Source organism: Propithecus coquereli, unplaced genomic scaffold (assembly GCF_000956105.1).
Source record: "Propithecus coquereli isolate 6110/MARCELLA unplaced genomic scaffold, Pcoq_1.0 Scaffold237, whole genome shotgun sequence".
NCBI lineage: Eukaryota > Metazoa > Chordata > Mammalia > Primates > Indriidae > Propithecus > Propithecus coquereli.
In genome coordinates, this window is record NW_012147919.1 from 640,913 (window position 1) to 663,248 (window position 22,336).

General features: G+C 42.6%; 1 protein-coding gene across 1 annotated transcript in view; it reads right to left on the reverse strand.

Moving 5' to 3' along the window:
- Positions 1-21,906, reverse strand: part of BCAS1 (breast carcinoma amplified sequence 1) — a 116,903-nt gene extending 94,997 nt beyond the window's left edge. The window contains exons 1-3 of the mRNA XM_012645857.1: positions 21,835-21,906; positions 19,248-19,326; positions 543-1,099 (exon numbers count right to left, since the gene is read on the reverse strand). Coding sequence (XP_012501311.1) covers positions 543-1,099; positions 19,248-19,326; positions 21,835-21,906 — 708 coding nt within the window. The remainder of the gene's footprint in view (positions 1-542; positions 1,100-19,247; positions 19,327-21,834) is intronic.
- Between the last annotated feature and the right edge of the window lie 430 nt (positions 21,907-22,336).

Genomic DNA, 22,336 nt, shown 5'->3' on the forward strand with positions numbered 1-22,336 from the left:
TTACTCCGGCTTGTTGCAAAATAATTAGTACACAAAAGAGTCTACCCGGAGCTGTAAAAGCTCTTTATGCAAACCCACACCTTAGTGCAAAAGATAGTTAAAGATCAATCCAGGCTATTAAGAATAAGGAATGAAATGTGTCCTAACTAAAGCCTGTACCATGCGGCATGCCAACAAACCACAGACACCAGGCAGGTCTCTTAGGAACCATTTTTGCTCCACTAATGTCTTCCCCTCCGGACTCCATGATCGAAAATGCAACCTGTCTGCTTCTGCCTTTGAAAAATGGAGGGACGCATCCATCTGTATGTAACTCACTTCCTCTTTTATTTTACATAAAACAGATGCCACAGCTGTTACTGTTCTCCAAACCGATGTTTCTGTGGGGGACACGATGCTACAATGTGCTCTTTGTTCTAGAAGGGTCAACGGCTTGCTGTCTCGTCTGGGGCTCGCGGCGACTGGATGTGTGCGCAGTGGTCTCACCCCACGGGCGCCCCCCGAGCACGCACTCGGAACCAAACGGTCCTTCGCACACTTACCTGCCCTGCGGGGACATCGTCGCACTGCCCTGATAATCCAGGGGCTGCGCCCGCCTCGTCTTGGTGCTCTGCCCTCTTGGCTTCCGGTTGGCTGTCGGCAGGCACCCGTTCCCGTCCCTTGTCCAGTTTGAAGAATTTGTCGAAAAAGCTAGAGTCCTTGGGCTTGAGGGAAGCTGCTCCCTGGGCCTCGGGCTCCCGGGCGGCGGAGACGGCCTCGTCCTCGGCCGGGGTGGGCCGGGGGCTTTTATCCGCGCCGGCGCCCGCTGCAGCTGCTCCCGGAAGTGCCCGGCTCTCACTCGGGCCTTTGTCCGCCGGAGCTTTGTGGGAGCTGACATCAAGCTCCACTGATCCAGTGGATGAATCCGTGGCTTGGTCTGCGGTACGTCCTGGTACAGGCCGAGAGAGTGTCAAGAAAAAACGAGATTTAGCAGCTGGTGCCTTGGGGTTGGCCTCTTTCCCAAGATTCTTTCCGTTGGCATCCGCGACGGCACTTATCTCCATTGTCTCGGGGGAAGAAGTGGCCACATTATCCTTCTTGACACTTATTCCCAAGTCGACTGTGAACGCAAACATAAACAGCGGTTATTCAACCACGCTGGGAAATTCAAGGATTAATAATGGACTCCAGACGTTTTATGTACAAAGGCCATAATGCAAACTGGGGCTGTGTTGTTCTCTAGTCACCCCGCAAGGCAGAAGTTCGCCATCTAGACGCTTCTGACCCTGTTCTCCTTGGGAGAGGAGAACGGAAGGTTGGTGAGGGGGAAGCCTATTGTTGGAAAGTTACTAGCTGCCGGTGGTGTATGAGTGACACTCAGTGTTAATTGTCTTATTTTGTCTTCACAGGAACCCTGCGAGAAGCATAATGTCAGGATTTCAAGTTTGAGGCAGGACGGGGGTGAGGAGCTTGGGCTCTGGAGCTGGAACAAGCTTTCTCGGCCTCAGCACTATCGCCATTTGGGGCCAGATCATTCTTTGTTACGGGGCCCGCCCTGTGCACTGTAGGGCGTCTGGCAGCATCCCTGACCTCTACCCACTAGATGCCAGTAGCATCCTCCAGTTGTGACAACCAAACGTCACTAAAGTCCCCTGCAAGACAAAAATCACTCACCCTAGAGAGCCACTGAGATACGATGTCTACTTGAATCCAAGCTATCTTACTTTCTGTACCTCAACTTTCTGCTAAAATGAAGCAAATAATAGAAGCTACTTCATAATTTTGTTATGAAGGTTACATGTGTTAATATTCTTAAAGTACATCGAACAGTGCCTGGAATATATTAAGTGCTCCTTAAATGTCACAAATGTTAGCTATTATCATTATTCCGAGTGAGAAAACTGACAACCAGAGAGGTCAACTCACCTTCCCAGGGCTGCCCAGTAAGCTGGTAAGTAGCAGAATCTGGCTTAAGGCAGAAATCTGACTCCTAAATTCATGCTCCGTCTACTATAATGTTTATGTCAGCATAGACTGGTAAAAATACTGGAAGATTTAAGAAAGTAACACAGTACTCAGAAAGTTTCTCTTCTGAAGGCTGAAAGAGAAGATGTCCGCCCAAGATGGGAAATCAACCCTCGGGTGGGCGTGGAATTAAAGACATAGGGTTAGCTCCCCCAGACTCTGCGGATGCAGGTGTCGCTTCCTCCAGGGACGGGCACCGTTTTCAACATCCATTTCCCCTTTGACCTCTACCTTGACCTAATTGAACTGCTTTCTTTTCTAGATCCCTTTTATAAAACAGTATAATACTCAGGAAAAAAAAAAAAAACCAAGAATTTTGGAATCACAGTTAAAGATCAAGATTCTCTATTGATGAGCTGTGTGATCTTGGACAACCAGTAAAAATCTTTGAATTTCCTCGTTTGTAAAATGGGAATATCAGTGTTTCTCTTGCAGGTTGTTGTAATGCTTAAAGAAGAAAATTCAGGCAAAGGATGTGGCACGATGCCTTTCCCATAGTAGGTGCTTAATAATTGACAGATAGTGTGATTATTTTTAAGGTTTCTCTCATGCCTTTGACAATATTGCATTTTGCTTGATACATTTGCAGTCAGACACTTCTTAATGTCTGTTTGCAGGAAGACAGCGAGAAAAAAGAAAGAATTGATATTTCTTTGATCTGCACATATTGCTTATTAATATGTAGTGAGAAATACACACACATACACACACACATGCATTAGTTAGCGATTGATTTTTTGCTAAACTCTAGTTTCACACAGTGTCTAAAGTCAGGAACAAACAAGCAAGGAGAGAGGGAGCGCTGGGTTCTTGTGCAGAATGGCCAGCTCCTCCGTGAGCACCTGAGGAGCAGAGAAGAAATGGTCCAGGACAACGCATAAACCCGGACCTCAAGAAAATCACCCTGCCAGCACATTGGCGATATCTTCTACCTCTTCTTAACCTTTCTCCTGTGGTCCAGGAATTCATAATGGTAGTAGGTATTACACTAAAGAAGGGAGGGGGAGAGAGGGGGAATAAGGAAGTGAGTGGTGGATGTAGGAGGGTGCAAGTTAGCAGGCAAAGCGGTTGAAGCATCAGAGTGAATATAAATGAATTGTGGGGCTGGTCCATGCCAGGAGAAGGGGAAACTGTTGACAAAAAGGGAGAGGCTAAGATTCGAAACAAGGAAAGGCTTTTCAAAATGCCAAGAGCGTCAACTGATTTCTTTCAGTCTTTTTCCTCTCTTCCTTGCCCCCTGGCTGGGAACCAAAGGAGCTAGTAGTAAGTAAGAGTGTTACAGCCAGAGAAAAAGTCTTTGAAAAACAATGAAAACCCTTCCCATGGACAGACTTTTAAAAAAATGCCAATATACTGCTTTGAAAAAGGATAAATTCCTTATATTCAGGTATCTGGACTAGACTCAACACATTTACAGATTATAGCAGATCCAAACAGTAGCTATTGATATCAGAGAATGGGTAAAGTGTTTGATATTTTGTAAGAACTTTGAGTTTCTAGATGGTATGTTCCATGACAATGGAAGCTCTGCTCCCCAAACTTGGGTGGGTGCATACCCAAGTCTGTCACCTGGGGCTTCTATTTCCCTTGGTAAGATGCTCACCTTCCAGGTGGGCACATGACCTAAGAAAGACTAACAATCCTAGCTCTCTGGGAGGCCAAGGCGGGCAAATTGTTTGAGCTCAGGAGTTCGAGACCAGCCTGAGCAAGAGCGAGACTTCATCTCTACTAAAAATAAGAAAGAAATTAATTGGACAACTAAAAATACAGAAAAAATTAGCCGGGCATGGTGGTGCATGCCTGTAGTCCCAGCTACTTGAGGCAGGAGGATTACTTGAGCCCAGGAGTTTGAGGTTGCTGTGAGCTAGGCTGACGGATGCCACGGCACTCTAGCCCGGGCAACACAGTGAGACTCTGTCTCAAAAAAAAAAAAAAAAAAAAAGAAAGACTAATAAAAATAAATCCTGTGACTTTTGATAAACTCATTAGAACAGAGTTGCACTCTTTGTGCTTGGGTCAGCAAACCAATAGGGCATATACTTGAGGACCAGCACAGATGAAAGCAGAGCCAGGAAATCCAGGGAGCAGATGCCCAATTATATCCCTTAGACATCTGGATCCAGCTGTGCCTGAAGCTGAACTTTAGCATTACCCGAGCCAATAAATTATCCTCCTCCAACTTAGGCCAGTTTAAATTGAGTACATACTCAGTGACTTGGAGAGAATTCCAGGGATTTGGTCAATACCTGATTCACTTGTCAATTAGTAGCAATCAATCCTCCCATAGGGAAGCGGTCTCCAAGCTCTTCAAGTCTGTCTAGCAGGCATTTAGGATGGGAGGGAAGACGGCAAAGAGAATAAAATGTGAGTTCTAAGGAGCTGGGCAGAAATGAAAAACACCCACAAACACTTTGTCTTCTCAAAAAAAGTGAAGGCAAAAATCCACTTGGGAAAAAGAGATTACAGTCATTTGAGACCTCAGATAAACATTAAAATATAAATAAAATATGTTCTAATACCAGCATACACACACACGACCAAACTTTGTGAGCAGTTGGGAAGAACAGCCATTGGAGTACAGGTTGTACACTCTCACAATGATGGGGATTGCTTGCATTATTGCAAACAATTAATAATGCAAACATTGTTGCATTATATCCTTACATTATTATGGAAAGAATAAAAAGTTCCTTCTAGAAGACCAAAATTAAGCTTTCAGTTCCTATGAAGAATCTTGGGAGAAGCCCATCTTAAATATGGTTTCAATAAAAAGTTTTCTCATAAAGCATACAAAAAGATGACATACCAAAGAGAGTTTACTTTTCATGAAAAAAAAAAAAAGCAAGAGTTTAAGGAAGATAAAAAGAAATCAAGTAAGAATGAAAATGGCAGTTCCCAAATATTTAGAGATAGAGTTGAAAAATTTGATCTCTTCAGTGCAGAAAAAATATTTTGTACTGCAGTATTTTTTTTTAAGAATGTCATTTTACCTAGACATGTATCGAGAGCTTATTTCCAGTGGCATCTTTGTGTAATTGTTAAGAACTGAGATTGTGGAGCAGAGAGACCTGGCTTTGACTTTTAACCCCCTGCTTATTTAACAGGTGACCTGGGCAAGTTACCTGATATTGCTATGCCTCAGTTTTCTCATAAAATGGACATAAAAATGACACTGCCTTCTTCCAAGGGGAATTACAGGGATTAAATGAAGTATTTCCCATAAAGTGCTTAACACAGGCTGGTATATAGTAGGTGTTCAGTAAACAGTAGTTGTTTTCATTATATTTATATATTATTATTGTAATTATAATTTTATATTTTTAAATATAAGCCATAAGGAAAGAAATTATTCCAATAGTTTAATCTACAAACTTGAGTGCTCTGGGAAGACTTTTAAAAACAGTAATGATATGAGTCAATTGTCCTCAAAAATACAAGAATCTGGGCCAGAGAAGTTTCAGGAATGTTTATCATCATTAAAGTGCCAAGTATTCTCGTCAAAACAAGCTGCTTTGTCAGATTTTTAACTATATATTTAAACGTACATACACACACATACCATGTTTGTATTACAATATTCAAGACTTCTGGGGAAGGATTATCTTTTTGTTTTGCTTTTTTGTTTCTTGTGCCAAAGCTAAAATTGTCACTTGCTACAACTGTAAAAACCATAGCTAACATGCATTGAAGGCTTCCCATGTGCCAGCAATAGGATAAATGTTGTATGTAACAAGAGGCATTTCATTTTAACATTACAGAAAAACCTACAAGTATCATTCCCATTTCACAGGTTGGGAAACTGAGGCTCTGAGAAGTCAAGTCACTTTTCTAACATCGTCCAGCTCATAAGTGACGGATTCGGAATTTGAACCCACATTTGCCTAATTCCAAAGCTCAAACTCTTAACAACATGTGGTAACAGAAACAAGAACAGAAGACAAAGAAAGAGAAGGAAGGGAAGATGAACACAGCAGACAAAGTTTGGTTAATGGAATTAGATTTCCAATAAAAAAAAAAAAAACTATGTACAAGAGGGGAAAAAGCTGTATTTTCTCACATCTGGGAAACATTGGTGTATCATTTTTTGTTTGTCGTAAACAAAAATTAGACCATGTCATTCATCTGCATGAAACCAACCAAAGAAGACTGCACTACAATTAAAATCACATCCAAACTCTTTGCCATGGACCAGACCCTCTATAACCTCAGCTCAACACTGTGTTCTTCCTCATGCCTCTCAAAGGGCTTCCTGTTTCCACCTGAAGCCCTTTGTGCTAGTTGTTCTTTCCACCTGGGAATGTTCTCCCTAAGATCTTGCCATGGCTACCCCTGCCTCGGGTCAGGTCAGGCCTTCCTGACCACCCTGTCTGATGTAACCTTTCCTGCTCACCCCTACTCACCCTCTGGAATCTACAGAGCATTCATCACCCTCCAAAATAATCTCATTAATTTCTTGTTTACTTGTTTCCTCTGCACTATATATAAGCCCCAAGTGGTCAGGGGCTTGGTCTGTTCTGATTACAGCTGCATCCCCAGTGCCTCTGGTGGTGGCTGGCAATAGGGTTGTCAGGCAGCGGGCACAGAGCACAGGGCATAGCCTAGCAAGCACTTGGTAGGCACATGATCGGAGCCGCAGTGGGACCAGCAGTCCTTACAATAACGATGGTGCTGGCGACGGCAGTTCTACCTTCTGAGAATGCCTTATCCAAATCCTCCTAGTCCTGAAGGTTAAAGGGGGAAGCAGAAACTATCTTCATAGTTTCACTCACAAAGGAAGTGCCCACTTATGAAAATGATTCCGCACTCAAACATCCCTTCCTACGTAACACTGTCCATGTGTCAATATCCTGATCTGTCAGGATAAAGGCTGAATAAAGTGGACATGTCATGCCCACTAATGGCAAAGGGAAATTGCAAATTTTGCAAAAGATGCAGGAGTTTGTAGAGTCGTAAAGCAGTGTTGGTGAGAGCTCAGATCACACACGTGACCGTGGTTGGACAAGGATCTCGCAAAATTAAAACCGTTCACCAAAGAAGAGGGGAAAGTAGATGGTGACACGACACAGTAAGTTCTTCAAAAGAGAATTATATTTGAATATCAAAGGAAAACTGATGAAGTCCTCAAAAAGTTATGCAAAAATGACCCTTTTATGGTCACGCCGCAAGAGTCAAATGACACTTCAAACAGCTGTGGCTTTCTGTTGTGCAAATGCATTTGTTGTTTTAAAGGTCTTAGAATCAGGGTACATGTGGCAGATACTTATGGCTTGGAGGAAGATGTCAGATTTGAAAATTTCACTGAATGATCGCATTTCATGCTTTTTATCTCAGTATTAAAAAGCCAGAATGTCTTCACCAAGAAGTTCTAGCATAAATAAAAGAAAGGAACGAGTTGCGGCATCATTGTGAAAGAATTCTCGGCTATCACCTTGATGCAACACGTCTGGACGTTTAGTGATGAAAATGCTGTATTCAAATGGGACGTAGGCAAACAGTAACTGCTAACCCCCAGCTTTGGAGAAAGCATCCTCGGAAGGTGGCAGTGATGATCAGTCACTGTGGGGCAAAACTGTGACAGTGACACATGATTTCCACTCTCCTCTTCACTCATCTCTTTCCTGTCATTCACATACCTACAAAAATCTGGAACGTACAAAGTTAATTCAAAAGCTAAACCAGACTGTGCTCCAACACGAGCAAATATTGTCACTCAAAGACACATCAGATGTTGGATTTGGTCTTTTTTTCTTAAATTAGATACTAATATACATTTAACATGTGTTTGCTACCAAGACCATTAATCTCTCTTGATCCTTTTCGTTTCCTGTCTCTACTCTCTGCCCTCATTGCAAGATAACGAACGTCTGCAACTTGATGTAGCTTGTCAAACTTTGTGTACGTGCACACAAACACACGCCGGCATTCCGGATACACCTATACAGTGGTTATATTTATTGTTGGTTTAGACCATATTGGAAATATTTTTTGATTGCTCTTATAGAGTATAGTTGTTCCTTATAGTCAATATAGCCCTATCTATCTTATCTTTTTAAATAGCTGCATAATATTCCTTAGCATGGATATACCAAAAGATATTTAAACCATTACTCAATTGATGAATATCTGGGTAGTTTCCACATTGTTTTTTCTATTTCCACTACAAACAGTGCTGGAACAAACTTTCATGTTCAAAACTCCTAAACTGGTGCTGTCTTTCAACAGAATGGAGGCACAGATGTAGAACTGCAAATTAACATGCAAATTAACTCCAAATTAACATGCACTTAGTTTTTAAAAAATAGACACTACCAGATTATTTTCCAGAAAAGGCTCTAAAGATTCACATTTCCATTAACAACATGACAGAGTCTCTTCCCCACCCCCAAGGGTAGCAGGGCTATGAACCAACAAGAACACTGATCGATATATAATTTTAAATGGTAAGCAGCTTCCCAGGGAAGGTGGCATTTTATGCTATTTGTGCCTTCAGCTGCAGGACACCAAGAGCCAGCACTGGAGATGGGGGCAGGTGGATTTCACCACACAGAAGACTGCCAAAGGGTGAGTATTATTAGTCTGGGACTCCAGGAAATTGAGCCAGGAAAAGTAAGAGATAAGGTGCTCAGGGGAGGACGCAGAAAAGAGCCGAATCAAGATATTACTTTCTTCAGAGTCGATATAAAAATGGCCAATGAAGACTCAAAAAGATGCTGCACTTCCTCAGTCACTAGGGAAGTGCAGTCAAAACCACAACGGGACACCCCTTCACCCTCAGCTCTGGCCATAATCAGACAGACAATAACCAGGGTGGGTGAATTTTGGAACCTTCATGCATTGCTGTTGGGAATGTGAAATGGTGAAGTTGCTTTGGAAAGCAGGTTAGCAGTTCCTCAAAACGTTAAACATAGAGTCACCGTGTGACCCGCCAATTCCACTCCTCAGTACATACCCAAGAAAATAAAAAAATATGTTCATACAAAAGCTTGTACGCAAATGTCCATAACAGCATTTTCGCAATAGCTGAAAAGTGTAAACAACCGAAATATCCATCAACAGATGAATCAATAAACGAAATGTGGCATATCCGCACAATGGATATTATTTAGCCATAAAAAGGAACGAAGTACTCATACATGCGACAACATGCATGAACCTTGGAAACATTATGCTAAGTGAAAGAAGCCAGGCACGAAAGATACGATACTGTAGGATTCCATTTACATGAAATATCCGGAATAGCCAGATTTTTAGAGACACAAAATAGATTAGTGGTTGCCAGGGGCTGGGCCCAGGGGACTCCTTTTTGGAGGGATGAAAATGTTCTGGAATTAGATGTGGGGACGGTTGTACTCTCTTGTGAATAGACACTGAATTATATACTTTAAAAGGTGGATTTTATGGTATATGAAATATATGTTAATTTTAAAAAGAAAACATTATGTAAATGAACATCAGCACAGCACAGATAGGTAGAAGCAGGAGATAGGGAACGAACCACAAACATGAGTGAAGAGTTCGCAGAAGAAGAAAGACAGCTGGTGTTTAAGCAGATGAAAAGGTGTTCAACCTCTTGAGTAGTAAGAGACAAGCACAATAAAATGACAATGACACATAACTTTCCACCTATCAAATTGATCCCCCCAATGAGGAGAAAGGATAGGAAGGGGCAGCAGCCCATACCGTTGGCGGGAATGTAATTTGCCAGTCTCATTGGAGAATAATTTAGTGATATCTATTTATTAATATTTAAAAATACAAAAACTAGTAAGCTCTAATTTCCACTTCCAGAATGTTATCCTATAAATATAATTGCATAGAAGCGCAGAGGCACATGCATTGAACTACTGATAGGAATACTGTTATTGTGGCAAGAAAACTGGAAACAACCTAAACGCTTATCAGTAGGGACCTGGTTAAATAAATTATCCTATGTCCCTCCAATTAAATACTGCACAGGCATCAAAATTCTCCAAGACATATAGTAAGTGAAAAAAGCAGTGTCCAACAGTATGCACAATATGCTCCATTTGTTTTTTAAACATAGTGTTGGGAGGTATAGGAGAGGATTTATAAATATGCATCCCTGGAATACCTCTGGCCACAAGAAACCTTGGCGTATTTGCCTCTAAGGAAGGAAATCTGGGATGGGGCTGGGGAGCCGGCAGTTAGGGTAGTGATTTTTTCCCCTGTCCTATCTTATTATGCATATTGTTCACAACGTTTGTTATGCATAAGCATCTCCCCATCTCATGCCTTTAAAAAATGTACAAACAATGAAAAGAAAAAAATAAAATGAAAGGAGAACACTAGAACCAAGAGGTGGGGTTCAAGGCAGATGGAAGGAACATGTGACCTATTCCCCGCTTCGCCTGGGGCTGGCCCGGCAGCAGTGCAGCCTCCAACTAATGAGCATCGGCTCTGATTGGAGGGGTTGATGGGTCAGGTGGGCCCTGCCTGCAGGAGTGAGTGGCACGGCCTTGGGGACATCTCCATACTCCAGAGTCTGAGCCTCTGCTTGGCAAATTCAGAAACGTGAGCTTTTTAAGTCACCTCTCAGAAGCCATTTTTTAAAAAGACTAATGAATTAGCCACACAGGCAGCTTATTGGCTACAACAAGACAGAAAGCTGCAGAGGGGACCAGCCCCTGGCAACATCCCACCACAGTCCCCCTCCACAGGAAACACATGTGATAACCTAATGAGGATGATTTTTTTTAAAGCTATCTTTGTAGAGAGATGCGAAGTAGGGGAAAAACTGTATAACACCAGAGGTTGTCAACTGTGAGATCTGAGGATTGTGTGGCCAGCACAGTGTTTAGAATTTTTTGAATTGGGAAATTTGGAAGTCCTAAAATCTGGCTGTCACTGAAATATCTTGTCATCGCCGAAGGCTTGGTTTCCCTGCAACCTCCAGTTCTCGCAGAGCCTCGGGCCAGTTCTTACAGGGTCCTCACGCTTCAGCCGGCAAGAGAATCTCCTGGTGGGATTGTGAGGGCAGGTGGCCCGGGGGTGGGGGGCGAGGGGGTGTTTCTGATTCAGGAGGTGTGGGCTGGGGCCCCAGAATCTGCGTGTCTTACACGTTCCCAGGTGATGTGGTGCTCTTGGCTCAGGGCCGGCTCTGAGTCACTGTGACAAATCGCTGCTTTTATCCTCACAAATGGAGCTAGACTCTGCTTCTATTTTCCAGTTCTTGTTCCCAGAAATATTTGGTTTTTGAAGTATGCTTTGAACACGTCAGATCTCACCCACTAACACAATAATATGTTGCTTTTATTGTTAAACTTCCAGAAGTATGGAGGGCACCTTACCATTTCTTTGGTCTCACTGATTATTTTTATTTTTGTTAAATGAAAAATGTGGGCAAAGTTCTTCCCTGTGTGGTAAAAAGGTATGAAAAACAGGTAATTAAAAAAAAAATGTCCTCTCTGGGATTAGAACTGTAAGTCTATTGATCCCATTTCAAGATTTGGTTAACACGCACGTTGGGGAAGAGAACTGAGATGACACACGGTTGATACATGACAATACTTTCTCTTTTCACTGTTTTTCATGCTGTCTCTTGGTCTACCCTCCAAGAGAGGGACAAGTGATCCTGAAACCACGTCAATGTTTTTGTCTTTACAGCTCAAGTGTGCTGTCTGGTTTTCTTCTCAGTCCAAAGAGGGGAAGAGCAGGTTGTATAATACATTACTCAGCGGCAGCTACGTGATGGAATCAGACTGTATGAACCGAGGAACAAAAAATTGTGCCCAGACCATCAGCCATGGTAGGAACAAAAGAAAAAGTCCTTAGGGAATTTAAAACAGAAATGCCAATGTTTTTATTTTAAAAAAATGTGAATAAGGAATTTTCTATCTGAGTGTATCCTAAACAGTTGTTAATATTGGCTGAACATTAGAAACTTAAAAAATACTTATGCCCTGGTGAAAGTTTTTGGAGAAAAATAGGGGGAAAAAATGAATGCCCAATATCAGCATAATGGCTGGATGAATTACAGTACAGCCACACCTTGAATACACCGCAGCTGGTAAAAAAGCAATGAACTAAAGATATACTGGTTGGATTAGAGGATTTTTCACATTTTGTTAAGTGATAAAAGTGAGATGTAGAAACTTCCTAAAAATATGATCTCATTTTAACAAAACAATAACAAAATAACACTGTGACTATATGTGTACTAAAATGTCTGTATGGAAATTATTAAAATAAATTAAAATAAAGACTAGATCTGAAGAATCCCTGAACAGAAAAAACCGGTTAGGCCACATAAATGACCTAGACCTTGCTTGATTTGTAAACATAAGAGAAACATAACCTGAGCTATTTCTTCTAAATGTGTACATCAAAGAAAAACAGAAGTTAAGCTCAGTCAATCGGAAACAGCCCACAAATTTAAAATTATATAACCAGGGACTTTCCAGCAGGACAGACCAAATAAGCCAACTATGTAACTGTAACCAATCAAATAATTTTTATATTGTGCTTCCGCATTTTCCCCACGAATACTTGCCTCTGATGTTTTGTCGCTGGAACACTAAATGTCTTTCGGTCTGGTGTTCCCCAATTCATGAATTGCTTCTGACTTAAATAAACTTTAAATTTTTATTGTGCCTCAGATTTTTCTTTTATAGAATAAAAAGCAAAGAGAAAAATATGGAAGAAGAAATATTGAGTTGTTTGCTTGGGTGTCCTTGGGGTGGGGGCAGATGTGAGACGAGGGAGGAGCCAAGAAAAAAAGGGAAAGAAGGTCTTCACCAAAACAATAATAACAGAAAATATGATCGCACTTATTCATTATGTAAATTAGTATTTATATAAGCATACATACATGTAAAAATTAAATGGAAAGAATTAAAATGCACACTAATAGTTATTCCGCTTATCTATGGCTATGTAACAAGCATCCCCAAAATGAGTAACTTAAAATTACTGGGTTGGGCACAGTGGCTCACACCTATAATCCTAGCACTCTAGGATGCTGAGACAGGAAGATATCTTGAGGTCAGGAGTTTAAGACCAGGCTGAGCAAGAGTGAGACCCTGTCTCTACCAAAAATAGAAAAAATTAACTGGATGCAGTGGTACGCTCCTGTTGTTCTAGCTACTCGGGAGGCTGAGGGTGGAGGATCACTTGAGCTCAGGAGTTTGAGGTTCCTGTGAGTTAGGCTGATGCCATGGCACTCTAATCTGGTAACAAAGCGAGACTCTGTCCTCCCAAAACCCCTACTGTTTTATTATGCTCAAGATTCTTAATGAATTTAGGCAGGGACAATGGGAACAGCTTATCTCTGCTCCAGGATGTCTGGAGCCCCAGCTGGGGTGCTCAGGAAGGATGAAGATGGTTAGGATGGCTCACTTAGGGACACATGCCTGAAGTCATAGTTCTGGCTATGGCTGGTTTCCCTGGTCCTTCTCCATATGGCATTTGTTAGCTGGACTGTCCATGAGGGTTCTTTACTGACTGGTCTGGTTCCTAGCTAGGGATTTCAGGAATAGCTGGGGACTGGCTAAACATCTCTTTCTTGCTTGCTTCATGGATTCTTCATGTGACTAACTTGGGCTCCCTCACTGCATGGCAGTCTCGGGGGAGCTGGACTCCTGACATTGTAGCTAGCTTCCCCCAGAGCTAGTGTTGCAGGAGACAAAGCAAAGACTGCAAGACTTCTTAAAACTTAGCCTTGGACATCATGTGTCATCCCTTCCACTACACACTATCGCTTATACAGGACCAGCCCAGAGAGGACTGCAGAGGGGTAGGAACACCAGGAGGCATGAATTATTGAGAGGTCGGGGTGTGTTTGTGTGTGCCTCTTTGAAGTCTATCAACCACAATAATACAATTAGGGAAAATAATTTTACCCAAAAGACGCTCTCTATCAGACTTTTTGGTGAGAAAAAGCACTAAGAGTTTGAGAAGGATGAGACTTCCCTGGGGCTCTTGCTCATTCTCAAAGAAGACAGAGGGGTTAGGTGATGTTGGGCCATCCGGGAGAGCCAGTTGTCAGAATTCTCTGTTGCTATTAATGCCTTAGGCTGAGAGATGATTGTGCAAGGGAGGGGTAGGAGGAAGGGGAGTGCCTGTGAGGATGGGGTGTCCAGCAGGGTTTCACGGTGGAAAGTTGAAAATAAGGAGTTTATTCAATGAGATACATATGCAAGATGATGGGAGGAGAAAAGTGGTGTTTAGGAAATGAGTTAAATCCCTTTAATGTCTTTTGAAAGGCCTGTGTAAAGATATGAACTACTTTTTATTGCTCAACTGTAATAATTCTTTGAAGTCACCTCTGGCAGACACTATTGGTTGCTGGCCCAATAGCCAATCCACTCCAGCCTCTAAAACTATGTTTTTTTTCCTTGCTCCTCAGGACGACACTTGATTTCCCAGCATCCTATGCAACTAGCAGTGACCATGTGACCTAGTTCTGGCCAATGAGATGTAAGAGGATGCCCACTGGAGGGCAGGAGCTTCTGGGAAAGATCTTCCTTTCTTTCCTAATGAAAGGAGAAAAAAATGGCGGCAAATCTTGGCCTTTCCCTTCCTGCTTTTGGATCCCATCATGCACAGACATGACATTTGGTTCTGTGACAGCCATCTTGTGAGCAGGGGTGACATAATTGGCTCACTTACTTGGGGTCTTGATGACGCTGTCAGGCTGCTGCCCCAAACCTGGGACTTCTTACTTCCCAGACTTCTTACTCTAATTAAAAGTGATATTTACCTCGTCAGTATTGTAGTCTTCACTGCTGAGCACATCGGGACCCGGGAACTTGCCCTTCAGCCTTGCTCCTCTGCTACCACTGGTTAATGTGCCGCCGTTCGTTCATCAACAATTTCCAAGCCTTTAGTGTGTCTCGGCCCCTGTGCTAAGCTCTGGGACTATTGCAACAGCAAAGGACGGCAAGCTCTCAGCTCCGAGGGACTTTTACTCGAGTTATAGATACAGGTTTTTTAAAAAACAGACCAATTGGGGGGAAATAGTGGATGTTAAGAGAACAGACATATTTGCTCCCTTTCAGACCAGCGCTGCTGCCCGTATCTTTCACTACATCAGGAAGCTATGGCTTGTGGCCTTGGGCCTCCCATTCCGCTTCACCCAAGCACCAGTAACGGCAAGTGCTTCTAGTCTCACGCACGTTGTTATCGGCAGGAGCACTTTGCTCAAGTTGGAATTTTCAATCCAATAAAATGAATCCACTTACATCTTTTTTAAAAAAAGCAAAACAAGGCAATTCTTCTTTTTTGGAACAATTGACTAGGAACAAAAAGGAAGATATTAATTTTAGAAACTTCTTATCCAGGTGAAACAGAGACATTCTTCTGTTTCTGAAAAATGATGTGTCCTGGCAGATACAGCGAGCTTTCACCTCTGCCATCCGTTAGCAGCGAGGACAGAGCAGTTTTTTTTTTAAAGAGGGGACTAATGTAATAAACTTGCTAGAAATAAATTAAAGCAGGGGGAAAATGAAGCATTTCTCCAAAGATCTGTGATGTTTTAGGCATCAGTACATGGGTGGGAAAATGGGGCCGGGTGCCAGGTCAGGGAGGCTGATGATAAAGGGTGAACATGACAACAGCCTCTGCTTACGGTTTTGCCCCGACCCCATTTATCCCATTTACCCTGCACCAGCTGCTGTTTTCAAAACTCGCGACAAGGTTCATATCATTTTTCCAATTTTACAGGTGAGTCTGAGAATATGAGCTCTTCGCCAAGGTTACACAGCTAGTGAGTGGCAAAGCCAGGACCTGTGCCCAGGTCTGTTGGGCTCCAATGCTTGAGTGTGCACGTATTAGTTTCCTATTGCTGCTGTAACAAATTATCACAAATGCCTAAAACAACACAAATATATTATGTTACAGTTCTGAAAGTTGTAAGTCAAAAATGGGTCAGCTTCTGGAAGCTCTAGGGGAGAATCTGTTTCCTTGCCTGTTCCAGTATCTGGAGGCACCTACACTCCTTGGCTTGTAGCCTCCACCCATTCAAGTCCAGCAGGGTAGCAGCTTTAAGTCTCTCTCTGTGACAGTCACATCTTCTTTTCCTACTCTGACTTTCCTGCCTCCCTCTTATATCCAGGTTCCACCTGGATAATCCGGGATCATCTCCCCATCTTAAGGTCCTTAGTCGCATCTGAAAAATCCTTTTGTCATGTAAGGTCACATGTTCTGAAGATTAGGACATGGGCACGTGAGGGAAGAAGGGGCATCATTCTGTGTGCTGCAGGCTTTTAGCTATTATGCTCTGTGGCCTCATCGATATATTAATGGCATCAATAAGTTGCATTCTCTAGTGCATGCACTCTCAATGGTGATAATATTAACCCCAAGGAGGCAAAAATTGGTTATGGGGGGACGATGAACAAAACTTATTCTTTTTATGTATAAAGCACAGATATAGTATGTACACGATATGCAGCCTATCTGTGATATTACAATTTCATAAATGGGATTCTCTCAGCTCTTAATGCATTACCTCGTTTAGTCCTGGAAGCCACCTGTGAGGCCAACACTTGCCCACCTTCCTTCTTTGCCCCACCATCCACATCCTGCCTCTCTTCGTGCCCCCCACTCCTGCACCTCAGCTCTTCCTGAATGCGAAGGTGACTCCAAGGTATCCCTTGACAGCAGACGTGCCTTTTTAAACCATGTTTTTGTTACTGAAGAACAAAATGTTAATTAAATCCTAGCAGCATTATCTATGCTCTCAGAGAGCTTGGTTTTATGCTAATACTGACCACATATCTCTTTAGGGGAGATGTACATGGGTCTTTTCCAAAAAACAAACTAGAAAACAGCTCTACTCCTGAGGTGGTTAAAAGCCTTTCAAGATATTTACTTCCCAGAATCTCTAGGCTTAGCCTTTGTCTTCTCTTTTTAGCTTTTGGGTGGAAAAGGTAAGCAGCAGCCGTCATTCTCCTACCTTACAGGTTGGAAAGCGATCGCTGAATATGAACAGGGCTGTGGCACCTCCGTGGCAAAGTCTTACTACATGGAATGGCATGTTCTTTTTCTAGGATGATTAATTTGGTCTGGCCTGGAGGTGGTGTGTGGGACTAAATGTTCTGTTCTTTCTATCTGCCTGATCTCTGAGCCATCTGAGATTTAGTTTCCCCTTCACAATTCACCGAAGTTTGCCTGTGAACAAAACACGCGTGGATCCCTGCAGTCAGCGGGAGGATGACGTGCTCCACTGTGAGGTGTGGCCCCCCTCGAAGATTGTCTAGTTCACTGAGACGAAATAAATCCACGTATCAACATGTTGGTGGGAGGTCAGAAGAGTTTGACAAAGTGGCTAAGAGATGTCATCTCCTCACAAAACACCTCCCCATCATGTCACTTTTCTCCACGCGGCTCCCCCCAGCCATGAATTCAAAGGAAGCGACAGCACTGAGTGAGCGGAAACACCCCTCTGAAATAGCAAATGATCGTGGAGACAGTAAAAAGATCAGTGGTTATGGGGATTGGGGGGCAGGGAGAAACGAATAGGCAGATTAGAGGAGTTTTGGGCAATGAGGCTCCTCTGTACGATACTGTACTGGTGGGTCCACGTCGTTACACATTTGTCTAAGTCCAAAGGATGAGCACCAAGAGCGAGCCCTAGTGTAAGCTACGGACTCTGGGTGACAATGATGTGTCCATATAGGTTCATTGATCACAATAAATGTACCATTCTGATGGGGGATATTGATAATGGGGGTGGCTGTGCATGGGTGGGGGCAAGTATTTGAAAAATTTCTGTACCTTTCTCTCAATTTTGCTGTGAATCTAAAACTTCTCTTAAAAAACTCTTTTCAAAAAGAGGGATGATAAGGATGATAATATTAATAATAAAATGATGACAAAGAAATATAACCACTTCTGCAGGGCGTGTTATAGTCTCAATGCCTACTTGAAGAGCTGCTATATTAAACAGAAATGAAATTGAAGCTGATGTCAACCTTACTACATGGTTGAGCATCATTTGAAACTTTTTAAGAACAAACATCTACAGTTGCCAAGTTACAAAATTGGTACGATTCTCATTTCAAAGCCTTGCATCCATCCCAGGGGCCAGCTTTCACACAGTTCTCATCAAAGGCTGTAAATACAATCCGTTTGTGTGCATCAAAGTATAAAATCTGACTCAGAATTTAAAGGCAGGAAGAGATTTGGGACTTCATCTTATCCAGTGGTTGGTAATCCTATCTGTGCATCAGAACCTTCCAGAAAACGGTATTCTGGATAGCGGCTATGGGATGGGATCAGGGCATGCAAATTTTAATGTGTTCCCCAGGAAATCCTAAAATTTCTGAAATCAATTATATGATTCATCTCCTCATTGTTCAGGAAAGGAAACTGAGGCCCAGAATCTTACATGTAAATAACAACAATTGCAACCATAATATAATAATGACAGTTAATAAATACGGAGTGCTTATTATATGGCGGATGCTGTGATATGAGCTTTTATTAGATCTGATACCTATGCTAAACGCACTGTTACTATTCTCACTTTACGGAGAAGATGAGAAGTCTGAGGCTCAGGGAAGTTAAGTAATTTGTTAAAGGTCACACAGCTAGTAGGTGGCAAAGCCAGCAGTCTGAGAATAGAGTTCTTATCCTCAACCACTGGGCTATACTGCCTCTTAAAATATAATTTATATATATTCTTCACGTAATAGAACCTGACCACTTTTGAGGCATTGAATTTATAGTCTTGTACTCCAGTGTAACGTCAAATAGATAGATATATTGTTCAGTTTTAAAACTGCCCTTGTCTAGGCAAAATTCTGTTGTCTTTTATACTTCACCAGTCTCTAAGGAATTCCTCAGTATTGGGTATTATGTTCAACGCTTCATGAATGATCTCCTTTAATCCTCTCAGCAATTATGTGAAGTAGGTACTCTTATCCCCATTTTAGAGATGAGAAAACTAAGGCTCAGAAAGCCCAATGCCTTGTTCCATGACACGCAGCCAGCAAACTGCAGGGTGGGAATTTTAACCCAGGTCTGACTCCAAAAGCTAAGCTCTTTGTGTTTTCACTTTGCTGCTTCTATCTTGTCTGCTGTAAACCCTCAGTCTCTCCCAGCCGTCACACAGACTCAGAAGAGATGAGTTGCTGTTAAGATAAGATAGCCCCAGGAATCAATACAGGCGTTTTCTAAGTGAGCCTGTGGCTTCAGCCCTTCCATTTTGTTTTGCCATAAACAGAATCAGGGCCCCTCCTCTGACCGCAGAGGGGCAGCGCTTCCCCCAGCGTGGCACTGACCTTCGTCGAAGTGCTGGATGGTGTGGGTGGACACCACCACCGGGACTCCATTTGGAACACACTCACTGTCTGGTGACACCTGGAACAGAACACGTGGCCTTGTGAGTCAAGCCGTTGGGGAACATTAGAAGAACTCAAGGAAGAAAGTCAAGGCTACAAGGGTGACTCACAAAAATTAAACTTAATTTAAAGATTATGTTTCTAGAAACTACCCAGCTTCCTTTTATGTCTCAGAGAAACAAAATAACCCCCTCCAAGGACTGGATTCCTGTTATCGCAGGAGCACTCCACTGGGCCTCAGCTCAGAGAGCCCCACACCCAACGGCAGGCACCCAGTCAGGGGTGGAGCAAGAATTGAACATGTGACTTCTGAAACCTGTGAGGTTAACCTCACCCGACTCTCTCGCACACACAGACACAATCGCCAGCCAGGCCTTTAGTCAACAAACTTGTCGAATACAGGAAGTTCATTGTTGGTTTTTCTGTTCCACACCCTAACCCTGCATCTTCACTGCTTTAAACTCTTTCTAATTTTAGAACACTGCCCTGATATTTTTCCTCTTCTGTTATTTGTGACAGATATTTTAAAAAGATTATATATACATACAGATACACACACTCCCATGGAAAGAAAAATAGTTTGCAAACAAGAATATGTTATATAATATCATTTTAGCAATAAAATAATCTAAATCATACCAGTGATAATTAACATTAATTAAATCTCGATTATAGGCTAAGTACTTTGCATATAGTATCTTATTTTGCTAATACTATTCATCATAAGAGTATATGTTAACAAGTGAAGAGAGAAAAGTAAAACTACAGGACTAAATACCAACTCGTAAAGTGGGAACCTCCTGGGGCATACGGAAGATTTCTTTTCTTTGTATTTTTGTAATGGTTTGAATTGTTTAAAACAGATCTGTGTTCTCGAATTGATCATCAACTCTACCAAGAAATCATAAAATCTAAACATCAAACCATTTAGCCTAGATATTACAGCTGGCATCCTCAGGTCCGTACTTGGTGTGCACATTTGATTTATTTGGCTAACAGAGTGTTTTAAGCATTTTAGAATCAGTTACCAATCATTAAAAATCAAGAGATTTCATTAACACTGCTTTCTAACTCCTAATGAAAAATCAGAATCTGGAAACGCTAGTCATCCTTACGTTGGCTGGAGCCAGCAGCCTTCAGATGGGCCCTGGGACCCCAGCTCTCCATGGACCCCAGCTCTCCATGGAGCCCACCCTGCGGCTCCTGGAGGCATGAAATTCCGAGACTTAGCTGGACTTGGAATCATCTGGGGAACCTGAGAAACCACTGATGCCTGGGCCCACACCAAATGATTGTAATTCTAATTGATCTCAGGTGAGGCAAGACATCAGGTGTTTTAAAAGCGATCCACGTAATTCTAATATGCATTCAGGTTGGAGGCCCATTTGGTAGGCATTTGAGTTTTCAGGCGGTGTCTTCAAATCCAACCTATTCTGAGCTGGAATTCCCTCTGAAATGTGATCACTACTAGTTTGTAGGTATTATTTTCCTCCTATAGGGGTTTCCACGTTTAGCAAGGCTACACGTCTTGAATTGAATTAAGATGCACTGATGGTGGAAATTTAGGCTTTCTGCTCTCTCTGGTGATAGAAGGTCTATGGAGAACCATTCAGTCTCCTTGGTCTCAGCCCTTGAGAGCAACCTTCTAAAAGAGGGTTCCGAAACGAGTAGTTCTTCACACATTCCCAACAGCTGAGGAGCTTTAAAAATATTGACACTTGCCCTCACCCCCACACGCAGTTTCTGATTTAATTAGTCTAGTATGCAACTTGGGCACCACAAGTTTTAAAAGTTCCCAAGTAATTCTAATGCGCAGCTAAGACTGTGAACTACTGATCTAAACCTGCGTTTCTCATTCTCAGCACTATGGACATTTTGGGCCAGGTTGTTCTTTGGTGTGGGGGGCTGTCCTGTGCATTGTAGGGTGTCTAGCCGCATCCCTGGCCTCCACACACTAGATGCCAGCTATTAGCACCCCCTCCCTGAGTTGTGACAACCAAAAATATCTCCAAGCGTTGTGAAGTAGGGGTATGGGGGGTGAGAACTGCTGGTCTAAACCACTCAGGGGCAGGTACCGAATGGCTTCATAGTGAAGTTTCTTAAAGCCAGAAGTTCTACAGGCTCCCACCTCTTCCAATTCCTGATCCAACCAGTCTTAGAGGGGCTCAGAACCTTCATTTTTATCAGTCTCCTTGATGGATTCTAGAGGTTCGAACACAACTGAACGACCCATGAGAACTTCAGCCCAACACCAATCATCTCTATGCCATGGGCAACAGGCAGGCAGTTTATCCTTCTGTCTTCTATAACGCCACCTACTGGTAGCCCAGGGGTCTCCAGCCTTTTAGGCACCGGGGACAGTTTCATGGAAGACAATTTCTCCATGGACTGGAGGGTGGGCCAGGGGAGGGGGACAGCAGAGCTCTGTGACCAGGTCCCTAACAGGCCATGGACCAGTACCGGTCTGAAGCCTGGGGGTTGGGGACAGCAGTAGTAGCCAATATCCCTGTGACTGTTACTGTGCTACCTTGTAAGTCTCTGCTTCCGATTCAGTCTCTTGGTCTTCTACTCTCTGCGGAACACTCATTTGGTTACCCATTTTTCCTGCAACAGAGAAAAAAAAGATTAAGGAAGAGAGAAACAAATGAAAAACCAAACCAAACCAAAGCCTTATGTGGGAAGCTAAGGTGCAGAAATCTGGCAAGTTACCCGTGGGTGTGTTATCACAAGCCGAAGTTAGAACACATTGCTTGTATTTATTTTGGGCAATGGAGAGGAGATTTTGGATTCATATATTCAACAGAATTAAAGTCAAATGCAGCCACAATTTTCAATTGCATGTCATCGCTGGGGGAAAATATTCATCATCCTTAAAAGTGTATTTGGTGTAGATAGTATTTTTTTTCCTACAGTCACAGCTATCATATTAAGGAGACTTTAGAATGAGGGTAATTGAGATAATACTTATAATTTTTAGCTTTCCCTGATCCTCAAACTAAATGAATCCCCCTGTAAAAACCTCTCATGGC